The following is a 25,178-nucleotide window of genomic DNA, read 5'->3' on the forward strand; positions in this document are numbered from 1 at the left end:
CTTCACAGGCGGTGCGCCGAAACGATGATATTCGTGGTGATTACGCATCATATGAAGTAGTATTGCCAAAACTACGTCACTTCCATTGATTTTGTCTGAAGTATACGGCCACCTTGGAAGTCTGTCTGCTTACGGCTGACTCCAGGTGAGATGGCGAGCAAGGCGGCATGACATGGCGATTGGAGGGGGGGGAGCTGGGGTTTCGTCAGACAAGAGTGGGGGGCAGTGAGGAGCCCACTCAGAAGACGGGGGATGGGGGGTTTTGGGCAACAAGAGGGATATGGGTAAAGTCTGGATCGGGCATTAAGCAGTGGGTGTGTTTATAGGCAGGGGAGAAACAAACACACACCCGTACACACAGTTGGACAGCAAGATGCAGAGAAGATGAAAAAAACAATACTCTTAGAGTCACATGACTCCTGAATGGTCTCTTGTGGTCACATGACTCCAGAATGATGTCAACCATCCAGTCGTACTGATTGGCAAAAATGGACACCATTGGCAAAAAGTACTACAGGCATGTGTGACAGGGAAATTGTTGCTGGCCATAGGGCGAGGCCTAACACTATGCAAGCAGACAGATTACCAAGCCCAGGTTGGGTGAATGAAGCAGGAATCACAGATCGTAAATATTTCAAGTGATGTATATCCAGAGATGAGAAAGGTCTGCCTAATTGGATTCCGTCTCCATTGTTGTTACAGAGTGGATGGCTGATTATCTTATTCTTAATACATGTTTATCTTTCATTTGTGTTTACTGCGGTTCACAACACCACGTAATGCATGGCAGATCCTCGCATTCAACGCATCACACGGAAATAGGTGTAAACATTTCGGAGCTGCTGCCTCAACATTAACTTTTAATGTGTCGACATGTCGACGGTGCTTCAAATGATTTCCTTGCCGATCTGAGCTATATAGAGCAGGGATGAGTGAGAAATAAAAAATATACAGGAAGTATTTTTTTCTTGAAAATATGACTTTCCGTCCTTTCAGGATTCAGCCGTGCTGCCCTGCCGTTCGGCCTGGTGCGGAGGGAGCTGTCCTGTGAAGGTTATCCCATTGACCTGCGTTGTCCAGGAAGTGATGTCATAATGATTGAGACAGCCAACTACGGCAGGACGGACAACAAGATTTGTGATGCCGACCCCTTCCAGATGGAAAACACCAACTGCTATCTTCCGGATGCCTACAAAATAATTTCTCAAAGGTAGGCCTCGTCCCTCCTCTAAATCCATCCACCTGAGATATAAACCTCTTTTATCATGCCACAGAAACGTTCCCCTATCAAAGGCAGACACCAAAAGATGTTTGTTGCCTCAATTAACAAGTATCACATCAAACGACTTCTTTGTTGATAGTCCTTGGAATTAACAACTAAAATGTACATTCATACCAACAACCGCTGAACAAATATGCAGAGCTGTGGTTTGTTTGTGTGAGCGCTAAGCTGTAGATAACGCGTCGCATTACATAAACACACCCACTGTATGGTTACAGTGAGTTGTGGCATTTTTAGGGTCTTTGAGTAAGTAGCGACAGTGGGTAAGTCACTGGGCTTTATGTGCATCTCCATCTGCAGACTGAATCAATAAAAGTAACAGGGTGGAGAAAATAATACCAGTCTGTTACGCCCTTACAGTCACAGAAATCAGGGTGACTCCCGGAGAACACAAACCCCCCCCCCCCCCCCATTTTCCTTCCAACTTATTTGGGATAAGAAGAAGCCGCAGATACTACAGAACGTCATCTGCATGAGCGCGGCGCAAATTGCTATAGTCAGAGAGCCGATAGTCAGCTTCCCAAAAATGATATAAGATTCCAAGATTCTAGGAATCTTTGCTTTGAATTCTGGGTGCTGTAACGCTCTCCACACATACATGCCTCTAACATTTTTTCCCCTATATACACCCAACCATTCGGTAAACCAAACGCCAATACCTGCATTTCAAGGCGATGCGAGGTAAATGTGTGGTTTAGGTTCCCGGCTGAACGCAGGAAGGCAATTCCTGAGTTGTAATAATATTGTATGTCAGCTGCTTGATCCCCCCCCCCCCCCCTTTTATCTGATTAACATAACGCACCGCTACGCCGACGCCACTGGAGTAGAGATCCAGCATTTCCGGCTGCGTCGTCTCAACGCCAAATAAATAATAAAAGCCTCCTCTGCACCCCCTGGTGAATCTGATCAGTCAGCTCTTGATGAATGAGCCTGATTTTAAATAAGGTGCCCAAGGCTGTATTTTTCTGTTCTGACAAAGCGTAATGCATCAGTATCGATAATTGGGATTATTGCACAGATCCCAGAGATGCTTGCATATGTAATAATCTATATAATATATACATAATTTTTGGGAAGGCGCTGACATTTATAAATGTAAATCGGCACCACTAATTAAATAAAGAGCCCTGCTTGTGCGTACGGATTGTGGCTGGATGGCCAGGGGGGGGGGGGGGGGGGCTCATGGCGGTGAGGATGGGCGGGCAGATTCGGGACCGCTCCCGCGCTCCCTCCGCCCCTGTTTCCCGCCCTTCCGTTACCGTGGTTATCAAGGCGGAGCTGCAGTGGCGTGTGCTTAGTGACTGTAGTGCGTCTCTGTGCAGCTGTACTCATCTGTCCATCCATCTAGCTGTAAGAGCAGCCGTGAGCAGGGCAGTAACATGGATTATGGGACCCAGAGATGGGGGGGGGGGGGGGGGGGGTGGCTTTATTTGGCTTCAGGAGCAGGGAGGGACTGAAGGACACGTGGAGGCTAAGTGGGTGAGGGGTTTTGGGAGGAGATGGGGGAATGGGGGTCACAGCCTGGGCCCACAGCCTCATCATTACAGGGATCAGGGCCCATCTGAAGTGAAAGGAGTCTAAAAGCTAAGTACTGGATGCCTACAATGCTATCCCTACCCCCCCTAACAATCTTAGCATATTTATAGTCTGTCTATAAACGCAACATAAATGCCATATAAATATGATTTTTTTTTGGTCTTATGAACCGTTGAGGAGGCATGACTTGTGCTTGCGGTACCCATGAAGAGGTGACTTTAAGAAAAGAAAGCTCTGCATTAGCGTAGAATAAGCAGAGGCTGGGATTTATTTTCACTGGTGGGAGCGGCTTTGTACAGTATGCATGTGAATCCCCATTGGCTGCGGTCGTAATTGTTTCCAGGAAGAGGGAAAAAGGCAGATCCTGGAAAAGGTGCAGTGTCCCGTATCTTACCTATTGAATAATGGTTTCTTCGGGGGCAGAAGGCCCCCCCGGTGGATTGAGGATGTCTATGTTTGTGCCTGATGGAGCTCTGTGCTGTGCTTCCGTATGGTGCTGGTGTGACAGGAAAACAGGGAGACGTTCACATTTTGTGAGCCATGATTAGTTCAGGTTCTAGAGCGAGGACTCCACTAGCATCCCACAAATGTTTGCCTCTGTGTGTGTGTGGGAGAGAGAGAAAGAGAGACCCAACCTTCCCCTCTGTTTGTCACACACACGACGCTCATGGTGGCACTAGGTGTTACATTTTCCCAGAATCCCGTGCGACTTCCATGAACGATGCTGTCAGTACATTTCTTCATATAGTGTGTTATCCAGCGGTCATGGGCTGCTCTTTTCTTGTCTGGATGGTCATATAAATGCATTATTTATGATTGATATAAAAAATATATGTCTGCTCGTTTGGGTTAAAATCTGACAATGAATCAGCATAAAGTCATTTGCGGAATTTACTTCCCCTAACCCACAACCACTGGTACCAGGTGAACTTCATAACTGAGCCCAGACCAAGCTGGTATTTCCTACTAAATCAAGTTGAAGGGGTCAGACCGAGTTTAACAGACACAAATCGAATAGATATTCAAAACTATAGACCCATAAAGCAGATCTGTGTGGTCGTCCACACTGCCTCATTACACACAGCCTTCCTGTCTATGATATCTTGTGTCCCTCACCCAGTTTATAATGTAGAATGATCCCTCATACCTCCCTCCGGATGTCTTCTGCTCTCTCTATTTCTTTCAAGTTTGGGTGGAAAGGTCTGATTTCATTTAATATGACTATTATATAATTCATTACATTTTTTTTTGTGGAAAGTATACATAATTCCTTAATATAGAATAGTAAGGCTTCCTATAGTATCTCACCAAATATAACAAGACGCCATGTCTGTAAGGAGACAGATGTGATGAGAAGATGAACCGATATTTTATCTTATATCTTTACCCTAAGAATTGGATGGGATTTGGGCAAAGCCAACAAGGCACACTTTGGGGGTAGGACCTTCCAATTCTGCCCTCCATAAACGAGTGTACTGGGGGTCATGGAGGCAGTCCAGTAACACTGTTTTGTTTATTGTAATGACTACACATACCATGACTGTGATAGGGTTAGGGTTACTGGTGTTAAAACATTAAAACATGCCCCCCCCCGCTAGTCTGTTATGGTACATCCGATTCTTCTCACAGTGCAGTACAGAACATTGAACATTGATTTCTCCTGCTGACCCTGGCAGGACCAAAGGAATTAGTTCAGTATCTGAAAGCCCGGGGACTCCGATTCCTCTATACTCAGGCATCCTCTCCCTGCAGAATGCCTTTCGATCCATCCTCCTGAACAGAATGGCGCACCGTCTCTGATAAAAATGTTTCAACACCCATCGGAATAAGTGCTTTTATAGCTTGGGACAATAGCGGTACCGAAAACGATAGAAATGAGACCATTTTAAGCGACTTCTGTGTCAGTGAGGAGCATGACACCAACAACGCATGACCGCCAGCTATGACAACGATCACTGAAATAGCAGCACGGTCATTGGCGCGGTGGTAACCGGTCGTGTGATTTGGCTGGTAAAATTTGTCTAGTGATAATAATGTTTCTCCGCTTATTTCGACACCTAAATCAAAGTTATCATTGGACAGATATGATGAAAAAAATTATTGGAGTTGTTCTATTTCTTTTAATGAGGATATTTTAGTGGGGATTTCCCCTTCAAAATAGCAAGATAGCCTTGCAAATATTTTTTCGGGGCAGATGCTGCATTCACACATACAAGACAGTCTAATAATTTACCCAGACATGTCCTTAGTGATAATTACTTATTTTCACGTGTGATCATTAAATACAGATGGAGGGCTAATTGTCATGTTATGTTGGTTATTATGACTTGCCAGGCAATTCTTTAATTTACTGAGATAGGCGTATTCATCTTTCGTCGTATTTTTTTCTGTTTTTATATCTGAACGAGGTCTGTCTGTCTTTGTGTCTAATCAGTTTCCCGTATTAGAGAAAGACAGACGTGAGCAAAAAAATTAACCTTTTTCTCGCAAGGGAGGAAAACATAACCAAAATTACAGGTAAACATATTTTGATTTACATTCATTCCTGCAGGAGCCAAGGTCACGTGTAGTACAAATAAATACGCACATTATTCTCAAAGCACTATTCAAAGCACAAACGAGCTTTTTACTGCTAATCTTGACGATAGTTATTCTCAAACTGGGTGTATACCCGCCAAAGTTCCCCTGAAATGAGACTGAACAGAAGGCTCAAGATAGTAAAACTGCACTACAATTGTCCCTGGCTCTTTAAAATCCTTAACGTCTCATTCTTTCGCTCGACATTAGTCTTGGAAAGACAACGATTCCTGCTTTTTTCCAAGATGCTTTCTTTGCGGATATTGACAGATGTGATATCAATTAACCAAGTTGAGTTATCGATCGCTGCAAGTCAAGTATGGACAAAAGAATAGCACGTACTATTCCAAAGCCACGGCAACTTCTAAAGTAAGTTTGGAATCGGTCTTAATCCTATCCCCCTTTCTTTCTTCCTGTCAGGTGCAACAATCGAACCCAGTGTGTTGTGATTACTGGATCGGACGTCTTCCCTGATCCCTGTCCGGGGACTTACAAGTACTTAGAGGTCCAGTATCAATGTGTTCCTTACAGTAAGTATACGATTTCATAGGAGTGTCTCCGCTGTTGCGTTTACACCAGCAAATTAAATTTATCTAACTCTGTTTTCATGCCTGGGAAGAAAAAAATCTGTTTACTGTGATGGTCATATTAAAGTGCTGTTTACACCAAATGCTGGGAACGTTGGATGGGTTTGTCCTGGTCCTCTAGAACATCTACCTTTGACTATCCCAAATTTGGATCACTTGAGTGTCTCCGACATGGCCGCCTGCTTGGTGACTTTATTGTACTTGTGTATCAGCTAGGATAGTCAGGGATACAGTTACTACATATCTCCTGGCACTGCGTGTTGGTAAGTAGTTAGGAGGGTAATAAGATTTGCTTCCACTGGGCACATCAGTATTAGTGTGTGCCAAGATGTTAGCTTGTAATGGTATATGAGCAATTACTTTTTTAATTACTTTTTCTTGCCAATCTCTGAATCACCTCTTCTCTACTGAGCACTTAAACACTGAAGATGAAACTGGGAGAGATTTGGCTCCTAAGCGACGAGCCGTAAATCAAAGCTCCGCTGTGCACGTGCGCGTTTTGTCACTTAGGCGTAAGTCGAGTCAAGGGGAGCGAATTCCTGCGGTTTTTCTGGATCTGAAAATCGCATCCACACCTCATCTGGAGATTGCAGCTATTATCATTGTCTGTGTCTTTTGTTAAGGTTTTAACCTGTAAACTTTGTTTTTTTTGTATGTTTTTTTTAAAGACACGGATAAAAAAACACCCAAATCACCAAAAACTTACGTATGCAATGATTTTTGTTGCATTACCGAATAACATTACGTAATTCTGCAAATATAGCAGAGGACTTTCAGAGTTTACTTGTGTACTCAAATGCCCAAAGTTAAACATGCCCGCTGTATGGGCAAAATCCGTTCCTTTATATAAGTGGATATCATGGCTAGAAAGTGCGAACAGTTTGCCAAACTGCGACTATAAGTGAGATTTAAATGAACATATTCTGTGTGACAGGCTTCCCGTCTCCCAAGAACTTTTCATTTAATCAAAGTATGATAAAAACAACACAAAAACAAATACGAACAGTCATAAACGAAGAGATAAGTACACACAAAATATATTTTGAAGCACAATGGGCAATAATCAAATTCAATATCACTGGAATGACAGGTATGTTCACTTTCTAGGGTAGCTTAATGTCAATCCAGCATGACATTTTTCATGGTAATACGATTTACGAGAACATCGGATTGTTATGCGGTCCAAGTGGATTAACTTTCTGACATAACACTCGGGTTTGTGTTTAGCCGCTTGTCATGAATAGCTAGAGATCGGGAAAATATTAATTGCTGTTTACTTGAAAAGGTAAAATGATTGTATTTGATAGAAACAGCACTAAATGTATCTTGGAAGCATAGTGCACAATTTCGAATATTTAACAATTACAATTACCAATATAATTACAATTTAAGTGTCAATATCTACAGATAAATCAAGAATTTTTTTTTTATTGTTATCCTATATGATTTATGAAGGCGGCATTGCCTTGGATTTAAACGTCACACTAAGTTCTGTTCCTGTTTTTAAAATCTATTAAATGGAGAATCGGCTATTTGATTATAGTAGTAATGCAGTCAAGCATGTACAGTACAATTTTTTCCAGGAGGGGAATCATATTACAAATATTAAAAATTAAACCACTCTAACTGAGTGCAGTCACGTGACGGAGCCGCTGCCCCTTTTCCAATAATAACAATAATAAAAATAATAATAATAAGTTTTCAGGTTTAATGTTAGTTTTTTGTTTCGCCAACGGCTCAACTGTAGGGCGCGGTCTGTTGCTCATTGTCGATTTTCACGCTGAGACTGTCAGATAAAAAAAAATAATTAAGAAAGAATGTAATAAGCACATACCACCAGAATTTTTTGAGGACTACTGCTGTTTTTTAATAAAAGCGACGCCTCTTCTGCTCCCTTTTGGGTATGTTTATTGGCCAAGACTGCGGCAGCATTTAAATGATTATAACCGGACGCTTTGTGATTGAATCAAACTGAAGAGCGCCCATGGCAGTTCCCGCTCCTCCAGAGGCTTGGGGGAAGGCACTGCCGCAGTGCCACATTTCACTGTAAAACGAAGGGACAAATAAGGTTTTACCATTTCCCGTTGTCTGATTAATCAAAATTCGGTTCTGATTATTAAAGGAAAGACGGTAAAATGTAGTACATCAGATTCCATCCGCTATGTAGATTTATCTTTAAAAAAATCATATGTTTAGAATTTGGGACGGGGTGCACCGCGCAGCTTCCTCCCCAGCCCCCACAGGCAAACCACGTATTGGAGGGCCGCTAAGATCCCGCTACCCCAGCATAATGAGGCGGGCCTGGCTGTCCAGGCGGCCGCTATATTGCAGGACGGCGCCTCATTACTCATAAACCCAAGCAGTTGTGTTGCGCTTTATTACGTAGCTACGCGGCTTGTCCGTGTGAAAACGCTTCTCTGGAAGACAAACCTGTAGGCATGTGTGTTTAATCACGCAAGTCAATGTATTTATCTGCGTCGGGCAAAGCGCCCCAGAAGGGAAACCAGGGCGAAATAATTTTCAAGGTGTTTTGTGTGTGTGTGTGTGTGTGTGTTCAACACGCAAAGCTTTCGGCTCAGTTTCTATTTTATGTCATTCCATTTCGATACATGAATTTCAAATTCATTTGAGGGGCAAGAAATATTAATATAACTATATATAGTAGCCTATATGTGTGTTTTAAAAAAATCATTTTAACCCCCCCTCTCATGTTCTACAAACATGATATATTTTTCCGTATTTTATTCAGGTTTTCGATCTCTGGGCCGCGGTATAGATCGATGTGTGTCGCTCAGTCTCGTTATTTTAATGTCATATACATGTTTTACTCTTCCCCCCCTTTGCTTTTCCAGACCTCCGGATAGCTAGCGATCCGAGTCTAGACCTGATGAGCGATGATCGCAGGCGTGTTTACTGACGCCAGCTACCCCCCCCCCCCCCCATCTCTCTTCCTTTTGCAGGGATCCCTCACAGCGTTAATGGGCCACATTTGCGGTTCTCACTTTTTCGCCGCTTGCTGTTGGACTCCTTTGGCAGATACAGCTAATAATCACACATCCCACTGAGCATTACCTCTCGCTACACCGCAATTAGTCTTTGTCATCTCTATTAGACCAAGTCAAATATAATCTAATAAATATTCATGATTTTTAACAAGTTCAAATGTGACATGATGGCCTAACCAGAGCAATATTTACACATTACGGAAAAAACATTTTCATCCTGCAAAGGCCCAGAAATCATTTAATCCTTCATTACAGTGGCGTTTCTTCTTCTTGGCTTCCGTAACCTGCTCTTTGTCATGTGAGTGATGGTTTTCATGGAGTACCTGCTGGTATATGTTATATCAGCTCTTGCTCTCTCTTGCTGCACATACAATGGTGTATTAACCTGGTCTGCACTTATGGTGCTGCGTTTCTCATACACAAAGCAAAGTGACGGAGCTGCCTTCTGTATGACCATACTATCTTTCAGTCCTGAGACCTTGGCGCAGTTTCGCATAACAATAATAGCACGCCTAAACACGCTACGTGTTTAGAGTAAGTTCTCAGGAACTGTATGAAAATAAAATGATTTAACTTGCACGGTCCACCAGTTTCACACAACATGCAAACATTTAACATAGAAAAGGACTCAGAAGGCATTTTAAGATTCTGTAATGCTTTTCGCTTTAACAAAAACAGGGAAGGAAGCAGACTTCTCTTAGTCATTGACTCTTACACTAACGGGCTTATCTGAGATCGACGTTGATATGCACTCTCAGAAAAAAAGGGTAAAAATGTGTACCTTTGCTTGTCACTGCTTGACCCTTGTAATGGTACATTTTAAGGTACAGAAATGGACTCTGAGGAACATCCTAAAGGTACAAACAGTATTAATGTACCATCAATGGTACAGAAATGTTCCTTTCTGTAACTTAAAAGGCAGGATTACCTACACCTAAGGGTACAATTGGCAGACCCTTGAGGGTACAGACCCAGAGACAAGCAAAGGTTCAAATTTGTACCCTTTTTTCTGAGAGCATGTGATAGGTAAGTTTGGTGATAAACAACTGCACGAAACCGTTTACCAACAAGCCCTTAGAGGATGGATATTTTGTACATAAACATGCACATCTGTAGTTAATGCATAATATTTATTTGTATACATGTGTGAATTTGGTTCTAAGCAGTAGGCCTATTTATCTAGCTGAACTCATGACATTTGCAATTTTATTTTAGCACATTTGAGTTACTGACTGTAGCCTGCACTAACTTGTGCTGTTGCTTATATTTTAACTATATTTTATTCTCATTTTTAAATTTAGGTGTAATATTTTCTGTTAATGTAAGCACAAATACAACCAAGACAAATTCCTAGTATACATGTAGGTTTATCTGGCCAGTAAAGTGAAATCTGATTATGATTGACGCAAGAACTTATAGCAGAGAGGGAGAATATTTTCAAGGTTTTCATCATCTGTGCTAAAAAACACAAGGTCAAAGAAAAAAACAAGAAACCTTTTTTTTTTTTTTTTTGTATAGCAAACTGTTAGTAGGTGTACTTTCCACTGCAGTGTACGTGCAGAACTAGGACACGTCGCTTTGACCGCTGGACACTCTTTGAATACGTCTCACCGTGACACAATGTTATGTGCAGTTATGGGAGTTCTCCAGCCATTGCTGTACTACCTGAGATATGAATAGTCCCGTTACAGCTCCCCGCATTATATCTCTGACATTTCATGACCACGGCTTGCCACTGTGGTTCCCGACATAATCTGCTCTGCCACCGTGACGCGACCGCGATGTTTTGAAGGCGTCGGTGCAGAGCGGACCGCCAAACCCTGATCCTGATGTCTAAACTTAAGCCATCAGAATTGGAAACTTGTTCGCCACGTAGAACTAACACTGACCAACCCTTCTGGAGAGGTTTAAAAAAACATTCAAAATACCAAACATGTGGAGGCATATGCCTTTGGTGACATTATTCTCTGCGGTCCTCCCAAGCGATATCCGTTTGACCTTCTCTGCTCCTCCTAACTCGACGTTTATTTCTTCACGTCAGGATTGCCAACTGTACATGACCGTTTATTCTCTCTGTTTTTCTCTCTCTCCCTCTCTCCAGAACAGGTCTGCCTTAAAATGTTTCTGTCTCGCGTTTTCTGTTGTGCTGTGCTGATGCTTATAGAGATGAATGTTAATTCATGTTAATCTCTTTTCTCCCTGCATCCGTTTCATTCTCTCTCCCAATGCCCAAAATAGAAGTGGAGCAAAAAGGTAAATAACAGACCAAGAACCCCCAAACTGTAGCTCCTTGTTTTTGTGACACGCGGTTATGAAGCCTCCCGTCTCCCCACTCCTTGTAGGCAGTAGAGGGGGAAAAAAACTAAGTATCTTTAGTGCACCAGCGCAAGTCAAATTATTATTATTAAAAATCAGGCCGGGCAGCTTAAAGCAGTAAGTGGACTGTAGTCACTGACCTTCGGGGCGATTCGTCTTCCATTCCCCCGGGCATATATTCTCTTTTAAAGTCTCTCTTTGCCTGGCTTTCTCTGTCCATATCATGTCTTGCTAAAAAGGGCATCTCTCCTGTACTGTATTTCTCTACCCGCCGTTGTCCACGTACCACCCTTGTTCCACAGCTTAATAATTCCCGCTATTTCCAATCCGTTTTTTTCTCTTTTTGTGTTATGGAAATAAACCGACACATCCTACTCAGGTTTTTGGTTTGTAGCTGATTTTTAAAAAATATTTATCATTTATGTATTTCTTGTTTCTTTTGCCTTACCTCTTTTTAAAAACGTCATTTCCCCCAAACTGCGACGAGCCTCGCAGGCAGCGGGCGGAAGTTGGCTGTAGGTGAAAATGCGCGCTTTAAAAACACATTGAATCCTGCTTCTTCTCTGCAGAATTTCTTTCTTATGCCACATTCATTTGCAGGTCACTTTGCCTAAAATATTACAATATTTGACGGCCATAGAACTTAACACCATTGTCATTGTTTTGTTTAATGTGTAAACAGATTTCGCTGTATATACACATTAGGCATCTGTAGGACACTGACTTATGAAACATTTATTATTTTTCATATTTTTCCCCCTTAAATTATGTTTTTCATAGAGAACATCTCAGAATGTCTTGTTTAAAGGTTGGCGTGGTGTGTCCATCCTGCTTAATGAGCCTTGTGTTTCATTCTTCTCCCATCGCTAGTCTTTCTCTGCCCAGGAACCCTGAAAGCAGTGGGAGATGCTTCTTTTCTGTTTGAAACGGAGCAGCAGGCCGGGGCTTGGTGCAGAGACCCTCTGCAGGCGGGTGACAAAGTCTACTTTATGCCGTGGACCCCTTACCGCACGGACATGCTGCTGGAGTACGCCTCGCTGGAGGACTTCCAGAACGCACGGCAGACCACCGCGTACAAGCTCCCTCACCGGGTGGATGGCACGGGGTTCGTGGTATACGACGGTGCTGTTTTTTTCAACAAGGAGCGGACCCGCAACATCGTCAAGTTCGACCTGAGAACTAGGATCAAAAGCGGCGAGGCCATCATCAACAATGCCAACTACCATGACACATCGCCCTACAAATGGGGCGGAAAGACGGACATTGACCTTGCTGTGGATGAGAATGGCCTGTGGGTTATTTACGCCACAGAGCAGAACAATGGAATGATCGTGCTCAGCCAACTGAACCCTTACACCCTCCGCTTTGATGGTACCTGGGAGACGACCTACGACAAACGCTCAGCCTCCAACGCCTTCATGGTCTGCGGCATCCTTTTTGTTGTGAGGTCCACGTACGAAGACGGCGAGAGCGACTCCAGCAAGGGTCTGATCGATTACATGTACAACACCAAGCAAAACCAGGGCGAGTTTGTGGATATCCCCTTTCCCAATCGGTACCAGTACATAGCAGCGGTGGATTATAACCCCAGGGACAACCAGCTGTACGTGTGGAATAACTTCTTCATGCTGAGGTACAACCTGGAGTTTGGACCACCAGATCCAGCTCAAGGTAAGCCAAACCATGGAATCCACCCCTGTCTTTGCGAGAAGCCAGAGAGAAGATTTAGCTCTTTGTTTGGGTAACCAAGGAGCGCAGGATATGACATGGAGGCATCTAGGAAGTTCACCTAGAGTGGGAAGCGGTCCAGTAAAACTTGAAAGTGGCCCATCAGAGACTCGGTGGTTGATCCACAGTGGGTGTAGGCCAGACCTGAGCATTCACAGGTTTCTGAGTAGCGCTAACTCCTACGTCCTCCCCCCGATCTGCCCCGGTCAAGCGGCCAACGCTTTCGTCCATCCTCCACCCGTTTGTGGTAGGGTGTCCTAGGGAAGGATCCGCCGACTACAAAGACCCGAGAGATCAGTAGTGGGCAGATGTGCTCTTAGCTCCAAACATTGCTTTTGCGAGGTGAAATGGAGCAGACTGGTCCTGAGGACATGCTTTGTGTTTGTATTGTAGGGACCCTTGTTATCAAAGGCCTTTCTGAAACCTACCCCAAGTCCAGTCCTGCTCAAAGTGCTGTGTCCTGCCAGGAGAAGGCGAGCTTGCTGTGACCGGGCCTGACTATACTCTGGTCTCTGTGCCTATTATTATTTTCAGTAGGAGTAGCTATCCATTTTCTAATCGCTTATCCTGGTCAAGGTAATGGGTATTATTATTATTAGTAGTAGTAGTATTGTTAATAATAATAATAATAATAATAATTATAGGGATTAGCCTTTCGCTAATCAGAAGTGAGTAGTCCGAGTCAACCACTACTCATATCAGCTCTCCTCATCATGATGCATGCGGCAGATGTTCTGGAAGTCTCTTCTGCAAGACAAGGTGGGGGGGGGGAGGGACTGCGAATAGGCTCCAGCAGGGCCCTCTCTCCCCCCGAAAAGGTCCCTCGTCACTGAAAGACACAGACTGTCATGCGGACACATGTAAATGTCCTTGGCAGAATTACAAATGCCTTGACTGAGTCTGGGGCTTCTCCGACTTGCATAGAGTAGTCAGTAGACGCTGTTAGCCCCTAATCGGTCATAAGGTATGTGGCACTGCTGTTATCAAACCGGGTTTTGATTGAGGGTGATAGCTTGGTTGGATTGTCGACCTGTAGGGATTTTAAAATTTTGTTTTGCGTTTTTTGCTCACATTTACACAAATTGTGATTTTTCTTTTACCAATTTTCTTTTCTGATGGTTCTGCAGATCTGAAATTTTAGTTTTCTCATGCAGAGAAATCTTGTTTTTTTTCCTTCCCTTTGGCTTTGGTTGAAGTTAAAAAAAAGTGCATCCTTCATCGCACTTAGAATATAAATGTACGGTCATGCACTCCAGCATGGATGTAACGGTGTGGCTGAACACAGAAACCTCCTTTTTTACCCTGCCATTTCCGGAACGCTGAGCTTAACGCTGGTAGGAGTGCCGCTTGCCCTCAGCTTGGTCACTTACAGACAACGCGCTGCTTAAAAAACGTGGAGGGTCTTATTAAATGAGAATTAGAATGTGTTAATGCTTCCCCTTTATCATCCAAACAAATAAATAAATACATACACACACACACACACACACACAGGTTTGTAATTATATCTTTGTGGGGACTCTCCATTCATTTATATGGGCATAACACTAATCCCAACCATGACAAACTTAACTTAACCCCTACCCAGCCCTAACCTTAACCCCTTAACCACAAGTAACAAAATACACGACTTTTGGGATTTTTAGTTTTTTTGGAAGATTGAGTCTTCCATTGTGGTGACGGAAAAATGGTCCTACAGCGTCAAAATAATATTTGGTTCCCACAATGTAATATATACATGAGCCCCACACACATAAATGTTTTGAAATCCACAAATAACAGAGGAAGAAGCCGGATAATTAAGTGTCCTGGAACGTGGCTTCAGTTAATATGAATTTATTGATCAGTACTCTTAGGAACTTTGTGTCACTTACAACTAGCAACCCAACCTGCTTATTCCTTACAGTAGATCTACATGGTGCTCCGTATTTTCAGTAACAGCTGAGGGTACAATTAATGAATAATAAACCTATTTAAATAACACTGATATGTAAGCGGGACAATGAGGAGTCTGGTTAATTAATTTATTAATATATGTGATGTGGATTCGCTGCTGTAAAATGACAAACTGAAGGAGCTGAGAACCGGTTTAAATCTGGAGTAATTTATGGTGCTGGTTTGGGGGGGGGGGGGGGGGTTAAGGCACAGGACAGCCAGCCCTTATGGCCCCTCTGATTTCTGACAGGCTGCAGAGATCAGGTGACACATAGCAGTCAGCCTCAAGGAGGACAATCCTAAGAAAACATGTGTTATAAGATGACTGATGAGAGTAATGGCTGATGTATGTCCAGGAAAAGCAGTGATTTGAATTTGGGAGAAGAAGAAAAAAAACTACACTACACTAAAAACGACATAAAAAGACCTTTCACTGTTAACTGATTTAAAAAGACCTTTTAATGTACATGTCATGTTTTTACCCAAGACGAAGCTCTTAAAACAATGATATAATGTTATAATACAGAAAACGTAATAATATAGTTCTATTTTGTTCGTCTTTGCTTGATAATGGTTGGTGGGAAATGAAATGATTAGAACAGAAATATCTGTAAAATTAGCACATAATTCCGATAATATAAAAAGTTATATTGAAAAATATGAACACCTTTTAAAAATGTTTTTTGGGAAATGAATTTGGCTGCAGTTTAGCAACATTCTGGCTCTATTCACATTTTAGGGATATTGTGTAAAATTATCTATTTGAAGAAAGCCAGAAACATTTGTTGAGGTTAACTTTGACTTTTATCTGGTCAGCCAATCAGACAGAAGCTTTAACCCTATGACCTTTAACCTCTGACCTCTAACTTCTAGCCCTGAGGTTTGAAACAGCTTTCAGCAACAAAGAGCAGTGAATAGTAACTGTGACATTTGTCGGTCTTAATTGCGGTTTGTCCTAAGGGCGTGTGATCACATGACCCAGCGTGTAGACTCTCCTCAGACATTCAGCTTTCTGTTGTCAGTTTGATGGGTGGATGAGCATTACTGCAGAATTAGGAAGAGTAAACAACAACACTGGCTGGCCTCTGGTGAGGAGAAGCTGCCCAGGGGCAGGAATATTTAGCGTGATTAGCTAGGACCTCTGTTTGCTCTGCTCCTGCATTTTGATGAGAAAAGCATTCTGGGGTTTTGTGCCAGGGGGCGCTAAAGCGTGGCCCACTGTAGCTCTCGGTCCCTTGTTACTATGGCACCCTAGTTCTGACAGCCGTAGATTGAATCGGGTCTTTTGTTGTTTGTTACTTAAACATTGAAAATTACATGTAGGATTAAGGCTGCTTTTTGCCACTGGTGCTGAATGACTACACTCTCCTGGGAGGGACGTGTGAGGTAAAGGTGCCGGTTGGAATTCAGATCCCAGCACCATTGCTCACGTTCAGGCCACCTACGGATGGCGCAAGATGGCAGCTGCTGACACTAATTTTGTCGTCGCTGCAGTTTTGTGTCATTTTAAAGCAGAACCTTAAATCTAAATTATTCATCGGTGAATAGGAAAACCCGAGGGCCTGTAACGACGGCTTCAGTATTAGACACGAGGCACTGGTCTGCTAGGTGTGCGTGTCCGGCAGACTCGAGCTGCCCAGAACACACGGAGACAAGCGTGAATCTTTGGCAGGGACTCTGTGGAAATCTACAACAACTCCAGGCCCGAGGAGGTTTCGAGGAATAATTAAGGACCGCGAATAAGCAAGGCTTCATTACGCAAGCGCTAGATCTTTTACCATCTCCGCAGCGAATTCCACTTTATATCGTAATTGTGCCTTTTTATCCCAAATCTGACCTATTTTAGCAAACCTGTTCGGGAAATTATCTTAGCGTGGGTCCTTCCACATGCAGAGGTCGTTTCCAAATTGTAAGGCAGCGTGGGACGTGAGGGTGTCGCACGCTCCTTTGTTTGGAGAGAGAGGAATATTTGTTTTCGAACAACAGAGAAGTCATGTACCTTTGATATATTCTGTACTTCCTGTATGAATAGGCCTTAGAAAATGCAGCTTAAGGAGTATGCACAAATCATCCCCCCATTCACACACACAAAGCAGTAAATAACACTTTCAAAATATTGAAACGATGCTTAACCCTCATGGCAGTTTTCAGTTCCGAGGGTGTTGAGATTAAGAAGATACTGGTGGGACTGAACCAGTATAGCCTGTAAAACAGATTCTCGACTTCAAAGCCGGTGTACTTTAGGGCCTGTCTAAACCACGGCCGCCAGTCGAAATCCCTCTTTATTATTGTTTATTTGCTTTCTATATCTGGACAGACACTCATTTTCCAAGCTACATGCATTAAAAAGTTTATACTGTAAATTTGAAGATCACTTTGAAATGGTCTTTTTACTCAAGGGCACCACGGCGAAAACAACGCTCCAAATATTTAATCTTCTTCCCAATCCTTTGATTTGTGGCAGCATCATGCCTGTACCACTTTCTGCTACATGATCACCTTATTTAGATACGTTTATATACGTCTATTATAATGTTAGATTCATCTGGCCAAACACCGAAGACTGTAAACCGCGTGGCTAAGGACATCGCTTGTTTTGATGTCTGGTATCCTTTCATTTTGCTTTGTTGCTGCATTTCTTCTTCTGAAGCCGTACCGACTACCCATATGATTCTTGACTCCCGAGAGAGCCGTCAGAATGCGTCCCTCTTTACTGCAATTGGACACATTCTACAAAGAGGAGGTGCCTCGCGAGTCACGTGTATGTGGCACGCTAATGAAATCCACCATCCAAAATTTCTTCTTAATCGAAATGGATGATATGTAAGGCAGTGAAGCCACCCGGTAAAGGTTAGGGCCAATCTGCTCGGAACAAGTAACGCGACATGCTAACAGTAGCGCAAATCGTACGTCCAACAGCATGGCTGACAGGCCACGTGTTCAGTAGCTGGACTTTACCAATTGGGCGTCAGACTTGTCATAGCATCGATGTGAAGGGTGGAAGGTCCCCATTTTTTAACAGTCAGTAAGATTGTCCCCCTATGAAATGTCTGGTGCAGCCCATGCCCCCACTTGAGGCAGAACGAGATGTCAACAGACGTCAGTTGAGACTAATTCTCAGCAGACAACGAGCTGATTCGGAGACTTGCCTCCTCATTCTCTCTGTGTTGAAATGTTGCATCAACACAGTGGGGGTATTACGGGGGGTTGAGGGGGGGGGGGCTGCCCAGCTCAAACTATTTCTGTCAGCTACTCACATTACCCGTTGACGGAAGCAAGCATTTTGGAAATGCTTTGCCAGCCCTCGAGTCCTGACCTACCGACTTTAATCATCTCTCAGCTCTCAGTTTTGTGTGCATGTTTTTTTTGTGTGTGTGTTCTAAAAATCACATCCCTTAGAGACGGTATAGTCATTTGGACACATTAATCTGGTTAGCAGCAACGGGAACGTCGCAGAGTCTGCAGTTCTCCCCAACGCTTCGCGTCATGCCTTCGCTGTGACTGGTAAACAAAGACACAAAATTGTATTGTCACTTCAGGCAAAAGGAGCGGACGCCCTCGCAAGATGGATTGTGCCTGATATTGGTGTGGGGTCTCAGCCTGGGTTGCAGAGTGTATAGCTTATTCCGCAGCGATGTCCCCACCAGACTGATTAGCATGTCGGCACAGAGGACGACATGAAGGGCGTCCGGGCAGTTTGCCTGTCACGAGTCACGGGGCCGTAGGGCGAGCCCACGCCCGTCTTGGCTGTGGTCCTTTTGATGTAAGGCAGCATGTCTCGCTATGCAGAAGGATAAACATGCTTGAAAAACCCTTGTAAGAATACCTACAAGGAGGTAACAGAGGCGGTAATGAAAAACGGCCAGCCTCGTGGTTCGCCTGACTGGAATGCAGAGCTCCGGAAAGCCGATATCAAACGCGAGCTGGCAGACCGGCAAACAAAAGGGAAACGGCGGCGTAGTTTATGCTCCCGCACATCCTCGCCACCCTGCCGCACGCACAATCCGCGTTTTTCACCCAATTACAGCTGGCGGGTCGCTTCAGTCACCGAAAGCCGCCGGAGCGAGGCAGCCGCGCGGGTCCCTGCTTGCGACACCGTTTTCTGTGTTTTTAGCAGCCTCACCTGCTCCATTTTACTCGGGTGGTGGGTGGGGGGGGGGGGTTGGGGGGTTGGGGAGTGGTAAAAGATCGGGGGCCGAAACAGCAGAACAGAAACTGGCTATGCCCTCCTTTATAGAGATTTAATCAGGCATGAAACAAAATCTCAGACACTGGAATGACGGTGGAGTAGGAATATGTCACAGTAACAATTTTCGCGTGCAACGCTGACGGCGTAGAGCTCGATGGTAGACAAATAAAAAATGTTTCAGTGAAGTCTGACACACCTTGTAGGTTTTAAGCGACTTCCTTGTGGTGTCTGCTGAGCTCAGAGTGAGGGTTTCATCTTCCCTTCCACACGGGTGACTCTATTCACATCCCTACATTGTAGGCACACAGAGATGCTGGATATGGGCGCCCCTGTACTCGTTTCATTCCTCACCATTGGCGGGGATCTCCTTTAAAAGCGCATCATTTTGACTGAGGAAATCTCTCCTCTCTCGGTTCCATCCAAGGCCCGACCATCTTGGAGACGTTTGCGACGCCCGAACCCGCGAAAACGAGCAGCACCCCGGCGCCCACCACCCACCTGAAGGCGGGGGGGAACTCGACCAGCGCAGCGAGCCCAGTGGAGGGCAACAGGGCTCCTAAGCTGCCCCCGGCCATTCCGGAGACCACGGCTCCCCCCTCCCCAGACTCTTTCCCGCTTCCCGAGAGGTTCTGCGAGGGCACGGTGAAGAGGGGCATCGCCTGGCCCAGGACTCAGAGGGGCATCTTACTGGAGAGGCCTTGCCCCAAGGGAACCAGAGGTAATCAGAACGGTCGCCCCGTCGCGTTTTCCGGATGCTGAATGAAGGAACCCTCTGGCGGCATGTGCGAATTGAGAAAACTTTTTCTTTTTATCGCTTTGCATTCCGTGAGGCGTGTGAGGCTCCATCTTTCCTGTGGCATTTACAACCTGCCCCGTCTTTTAACCTCCTTGGTGTTTAAGGTGTCGCCTGAATAACTGTAGAGATATACTAATCCACAGTTATGTTTGATGTTTTCTCTCCCATTCTTAATGGTGGCAGAGTTATGTCTACGGCAAGACTGCAAGATAAGATAAGGTGTCTCCTGTTTTTTTTTTTCTTTTATTAAAAAAAAGAAGGTGAAGTAATCTCTGCGGAGAGAGTAAAATGCGTTTACCGCCTGAGCCCCGGTGGATACACTTTTATCGACCATTTTTGTTTGTTTCAGCTTTTTTTGTCCTTTGTCTTTCCCAGGCACTGCTTCCTACCTCTGTGTACTGGCCACCGGGCTCTGGAACCCAAAAGGACCCGATCTGAGCAACTGCACGTCCCATTGGGTCAATCAGGTGGCTCAGAAGGTCCGTGTGCCCCGGCCCTGTCAGCCCCCGCCCCCCCCCCCCCCCCCCGCATTGTTCTGTTTTCATTTGCTCACTCATCTTTGTAGGAGGAAATGTCTGCCTCCTGTTCTGGGTATAATTTATTAGTTTATTTGTTTGTTTTAGTATCGTTGTGTATAATTTAAAATGTATATTTTATAATGTTCACCATTTCTCGTGGGTGATGGGTGTCACATTGGGGTAGTAGCCACTCATCACAAATTCATTTATACCAGCCGGACCCTAAAATCATGCAAACGTGTAGCACTTAAAAGCACCTGGGATTGTTTTTTTATGGATTTCGAAGTGTCACCACCAGCCTGTTCCACCATTATTCATGAAAGGAGTTAATAATGTTTTGTGTTTTGGTTTGTCAGGTTTTCTTTGTGAGTCTCAGTCACAATAAGTAAATGTTTTGTTTTGATTTTTTCCGCGAGCCGTGAGCTAAATGGCTCCTCTCTCTCTGCTGCTGGCCTTTAATGAGCGAGCCGCGCGCTACAGGGGGTGGTAGCTCAGGGCCGCGCTGAGACGCTCCGTCCTCATTCCAGATCCGGAGCGGCGAGAATGCCGCCAACCTCGCCAACGAGCTGGCCAGGCACACCAAGGGCACGGTCTTCGCCGGCGACGTCAGCTCGTCCGTGAGACTGATGGAGCAGCTCGTAGACATCTTGGACGCCCAACTGCAGGAGTTCCTGCCCAGCGAGAAGGACTCAGCCGGCCGGAGCTTCAACAAGGTGCTTACCCTCTGCCCTCCCTCTGTCTTTCAGCTGGGCCTCTGTCGTCCTTGCCGGCTTTACTTTTTCAGAATCCCGCGAATGAGTCAGAAGTTGTAGCACCACTGCAACGATGAAGGATGTCCCACCCGGCTCAATGCCGCCGGAGATCTGAGCATGACGCTGCCGCACGGCGTCAAAGGGGTGGAATCTCGCACGCGTGCCGTTTTAAAAGCGCACTTTACGGCCAGAGCCCACCAGCAACCGAGACAAAACCTTCTTTTTTTCTCCCTCTCTCTCTTCCCCCTTGGCAGTTGAATGAAATTGTCCTTGACTGAAATTGTCGGTGATTATTGTAGGCTAATTCCCAGATGTCTGCCCAACTTTTAAAGGCCAAAGTCTCAGACATTTCAAGCTCAAATATTTTCTGACGGAGCTCATGAAGTACGGAGATGACATTCTTTTGTTGAGAGGCAGATGGCCGGCTTCGGATAGAATTGTTTTCCATGAATATTTAATTGAAATATCCGTTCTTACTGTTTGGTTAGCCCTAGCTACTGGCTAATGGCTGGCGATTTAATTTAACATGTACAATGGAAACGAGGGCATGGCAGCAAAACGCAGTGTTTTGACAAAGAGGATTTGTTAATTGAAAAAATGATTCAGGAGGCCAGCACATAATTTGTGATTATCTGATATGTGCCAGAAGTACATTTTTCCTTGGGTGATTATCACCAACAAGACATAATATGACTCACACGCCACATGCGAGGAATTATTTAAGTGCCCGTCTCCCGCTTTGTTTACGTAACCATCTGCGGTGTCGCCGCCGGCCGGATCGGAGCCCCCGCTCCTCGCTTTCGCCGCGTTATCTTAGCACTCCTCAGAAGGACGGTGGGACATTATGAAATTTCACACGCATATACACACACACACACACACACACATATATATTAGAATTGTGTGGATTCGAGCCCAGCTTGTACATCTTACCAGCCTGTCCTTAATCCTTAAGGTCCTGCAGGTGCTAATTCTGTGTTTTTGTGTTTAATGTTCTCTTCCCCCTCCCACCCCACCTCCCCCCTCCCTCCTCTCCCCGCGTCGAATGAAAAAAGCTACAAAAGCGAGAGCGGACTTGCAGGGCCTACATGAAGGTGTGTCGACTACGCTGCCATGTCCCGGTCATGCTAACCCCCCCCCCCCCCCCCCCCCAAACCCTTTCCCTAGCATGTGTCTCCTGTCTTACAATGTCGTGCCTGCCACCCCACCCCTCGTGCTTTGTTTACTTTATGGGAACCCCCCCCTCCCCGCCCCCCCAGTGTAAAAACAAAGCAGAAACGGCAGCTTCTGCGGGTGGACACGCCCCTCGCTGTGATTTGCACCTCGCTTGCCTTTTCTGTGCTCGTCGCTCTGCTTTTTCAGTCGTGTGCACATTCTCCCCCCCTCCGTCCTTTTATTTTTACCCCTCCAGTGGCTTGCGCCCTCCCCACATGACCCTCTCTCTCTCAGCGCTGCAGCTCGCCATGTTTACTTTGCTTTTATAAACTCGGGTGGGTTGTTCGGGGGGGGGCTCAATGCGGCTCATTGCTGGGTGCCGTTGCGTCTCGGCCCCCGCAGCGGCTCTCCTCCCTGTCCGTCTTCCCACGATGCCCTACTTGTTCTCTTTCTTTCCCGTCTTTCCAGCCTTGTGCTCCAATCCCCATAAAAAAGGGGGAGGTCCCACCTAACCCGGCAACACACAGGATCGATCACATTACCATTTAAGTCTGAATCTGGAGCTCGACCTGTCTGGATAATTTGTGGCAACATCGCCGCTCACCTGCACAATGCATGCTGGCCTCTCTGTCTCTGTTCCCCACCTTGTGACCAACAGAAATTTGCATTTATGATCCCTCACTCATTCTGGAGCCTTTTGGCGAAGTCATGGGCTGTAAGGAAGCCTCCCCATGCAATCGAGCTCGATGTCTGGCCCGGTGGGGTAGTCACCCCTCCGTTTGATGTCTGCTGGCTTGTTTATTATTGATTCCCCCCCGTGCCTCGCTGAATCTTGAATACAAACGTGCCGAGTTGCATTTTTCTATGTTGCACAATGAACAATGGAGAGCGTTTGGAGAGCAGGGAAATTATAGGGCGATATCTCCTGTGATTTGATGCGATTTGTCGAGCGGCGAGGCCCCCATTGTTTTCTGTGTTTAGCGCGATGGGCTCGATTATTTCATAACAAAATTCCGGTCATGCTTAATTGAATTTTTCATTAACTCGCCCGACTGAGCAGATGAAATGATTCTGATTAGAAATTTACAAATTGCAAATTTGCGGGCAACATCCCCAACGTGGCAGGCAAACCGATGGCGCTTGAGTAATTAATTTGCACGCTAATAACGGCACTCGGAAAGACGGCTCGGAAAAGTTCGGTTAGGAAGTCGCCCGGCATTATGTGCGCGATTTGTCGCCTCTCCTTGTAGCATTCATTGAATGTTTAGGGTGTTTTGTCAGAAACGCGACTCGTCCCGTTTCTGTATGGAATTTCTGCATGACCTGTTCCGTTTAGTCCCCCCGTCCTCCTTTCGCTTCTTGTTTTCCGCCAATTGCTTGCCCCTGAGATCTTGAAGAGGCCTTAATGGTGACATCTGTGTTGTTCCGGTGGACACAGGCTATCGTGGATACAGTGGACAACCTGCTGAGGCCAGAGGCCCTGAAATCCTGGGCAGATATGAATTCCACGGAGCAGACGCACGCCGCGACTATGCTGCTTGACACGCTGGAGGAGGGAGCCTTCGTCTTGGCCGACAATCTCATGGAACCAGCCGTCGTGAAAGTCCCTGCAGAGAATATAGGTGAATTTTCTTCATCTTTATTCGCATTCAGTTACAGATGCATGATACATTGGTTAACATATAAGTATTGGCCATTAATATTCACGACATCGTCTTTGGTCCAATGTGTCAGTCTTAGTGAATATTGCTGCCTGACATTTACACCCAAATTTTACATGGCAGCAGGTACCCTACTTTTGGTACTAAAAGACTGGTACTGCTTCCATCGACTTCTGGTTGGGTATCAGTACCAGTACCAGCTGTGGTACTCGTTTGGTACTTCGCTACTTTGGTGTGGGACTTGCAAACGTTTATTGTCCATAGGTTATGTAAATAATCTGCATCACAAACACAAAATAGAACCTCCATCTTGAAAAAGTGTAGTGGAAAAACTCAGAAAACAACAATAAACGAAGTAAAAAAATAATACAGTGTCAACAAATGAAGAGACCCAAGCTTTAATTGCGATTTGGTTGGAAGGGCAGATTCAACAAGATGTGGATGACATGGCGAGAAATAAAGTATTTGCTATAATATACTAGGGCTGCACAATATTTGGAAAAAAATTCACTTCAGATTTTTGTGTTAAATACTGGGATATTTATAAACCAAAAAGGAATTTGTCCAAAATAAACTATAGGTTATACCTTGTTATTATATACCAGTAGATTTCGTCAAACAACTTGGTGATTTTGTCCCGAGTTGTGCTGACAAATCACTTGCTTTTACTCAAAGCAAAAGGCTTTTAGTGATCAGTTGTTTGTAGCTTTTCTCCTCCCCTTTCATTTTGTTAAATTTATCACAAAAGCATCTATGAATGTTTGAAATGGAGCTCCTGCAAAAGCAACAGTGGTGAACTTTAACTTATTTTTGAAACATATACTAGATAATCTTGATAAGGAACAATAATTATAGTTTTGTTTCCCATGACAGAGGTTATCGTTATTGGTCAAAATTTCCACATTAGTGCACCCCCCCTCCCCCGACCCCCATTCAGTAGCTAGACTGCCTCATAATCTCATTTTGTGGAAATAAAAATAAATTTAAAAATCCAGATTTAAGAAAAACGAAGGACTTGCTAGAAGTAACAAAATGAGCAGGTTGATATCATCAGTTCGAGCTTGGTGGATTAGTTTTATTTACTTTTATTTGTGTATCAAGATAACAGGGATGTGCATGCATTATTGCTGTTTTTAAATGC

General features: G+C 44.7%; 1 protein-coding gene across 15 annotated transcripts in view; it reads left to right on the forward strand.

Annotated features, from left to right (window-relative positions):
- Positions 1 to 25,178, forward strand: part of LOC111847663 (adhesion G protein-coupled receptor L2-like) — a 169,151-nt gene that overhangs the window by 126,804 nt on the left and 17,169 nt on the right. For 9 of the 15 annotated variants that reach the window (XM_072704389.1, XM_072704390.1, XM_072704394.1 and 6 more), the window contains exons 3-11: positions 997 to 1,210; positions 5,816 to 5,925; positions 11,226 to 11,240; positions 12,174 to 12,974; positions 19,580 to 19,873; positions 20,327 to 20,430; positions 20,997 to 21,182; positions 22,277 to 22,315; positions 23,815 to 23,998. In XM_072704389.1, coding sequence (XP_072560490.1) covers positions 997 to 1,210; positions 5,816 to 5,925; positions 11,226 to 11,240; positions 12,174 to 12,974; positions 19,580 to 19,873; positions 20,327 to 20,430; positions 20,997 to 21,182; positions 22,277 to 22,315; positions 23,815 to 23,998 — 1,947 coding nt within the window. The remainder of the gene's footprint in view (positions 1 to 996; positions 1,211 to 5,815; positions 5,926 to 11,225; positions 11,241 to 12,173; positions 12,975 to 19,579; positions 19,874 to 20,326; positions 20,431 to 20,996; positions 21,183 to 22,276; positions 22,316 to 23,814; positions 23,999 to 25,178) is intronic. The other 6 variants (XM_023819063.2, XM_023819065.2, XM_072704391.1 and 3 more) reach the window with 3 other exon arrangements.

This window comes from Paramormyrops kingsleyae, chromosome 21 (assembly GCF_048594095.1).
Source record: "Paramormyrops kingsleyae isolate MSU_618 chromosome 21, PKINGS_0.4, whole genome shotgun sequence".
NCBI lineage: Eukaryota > Metazoa > Chordata > Actinopteri > Osteoglossiformes > Mormyridae > Paramormyrops > Paramormyrops kingsleyae.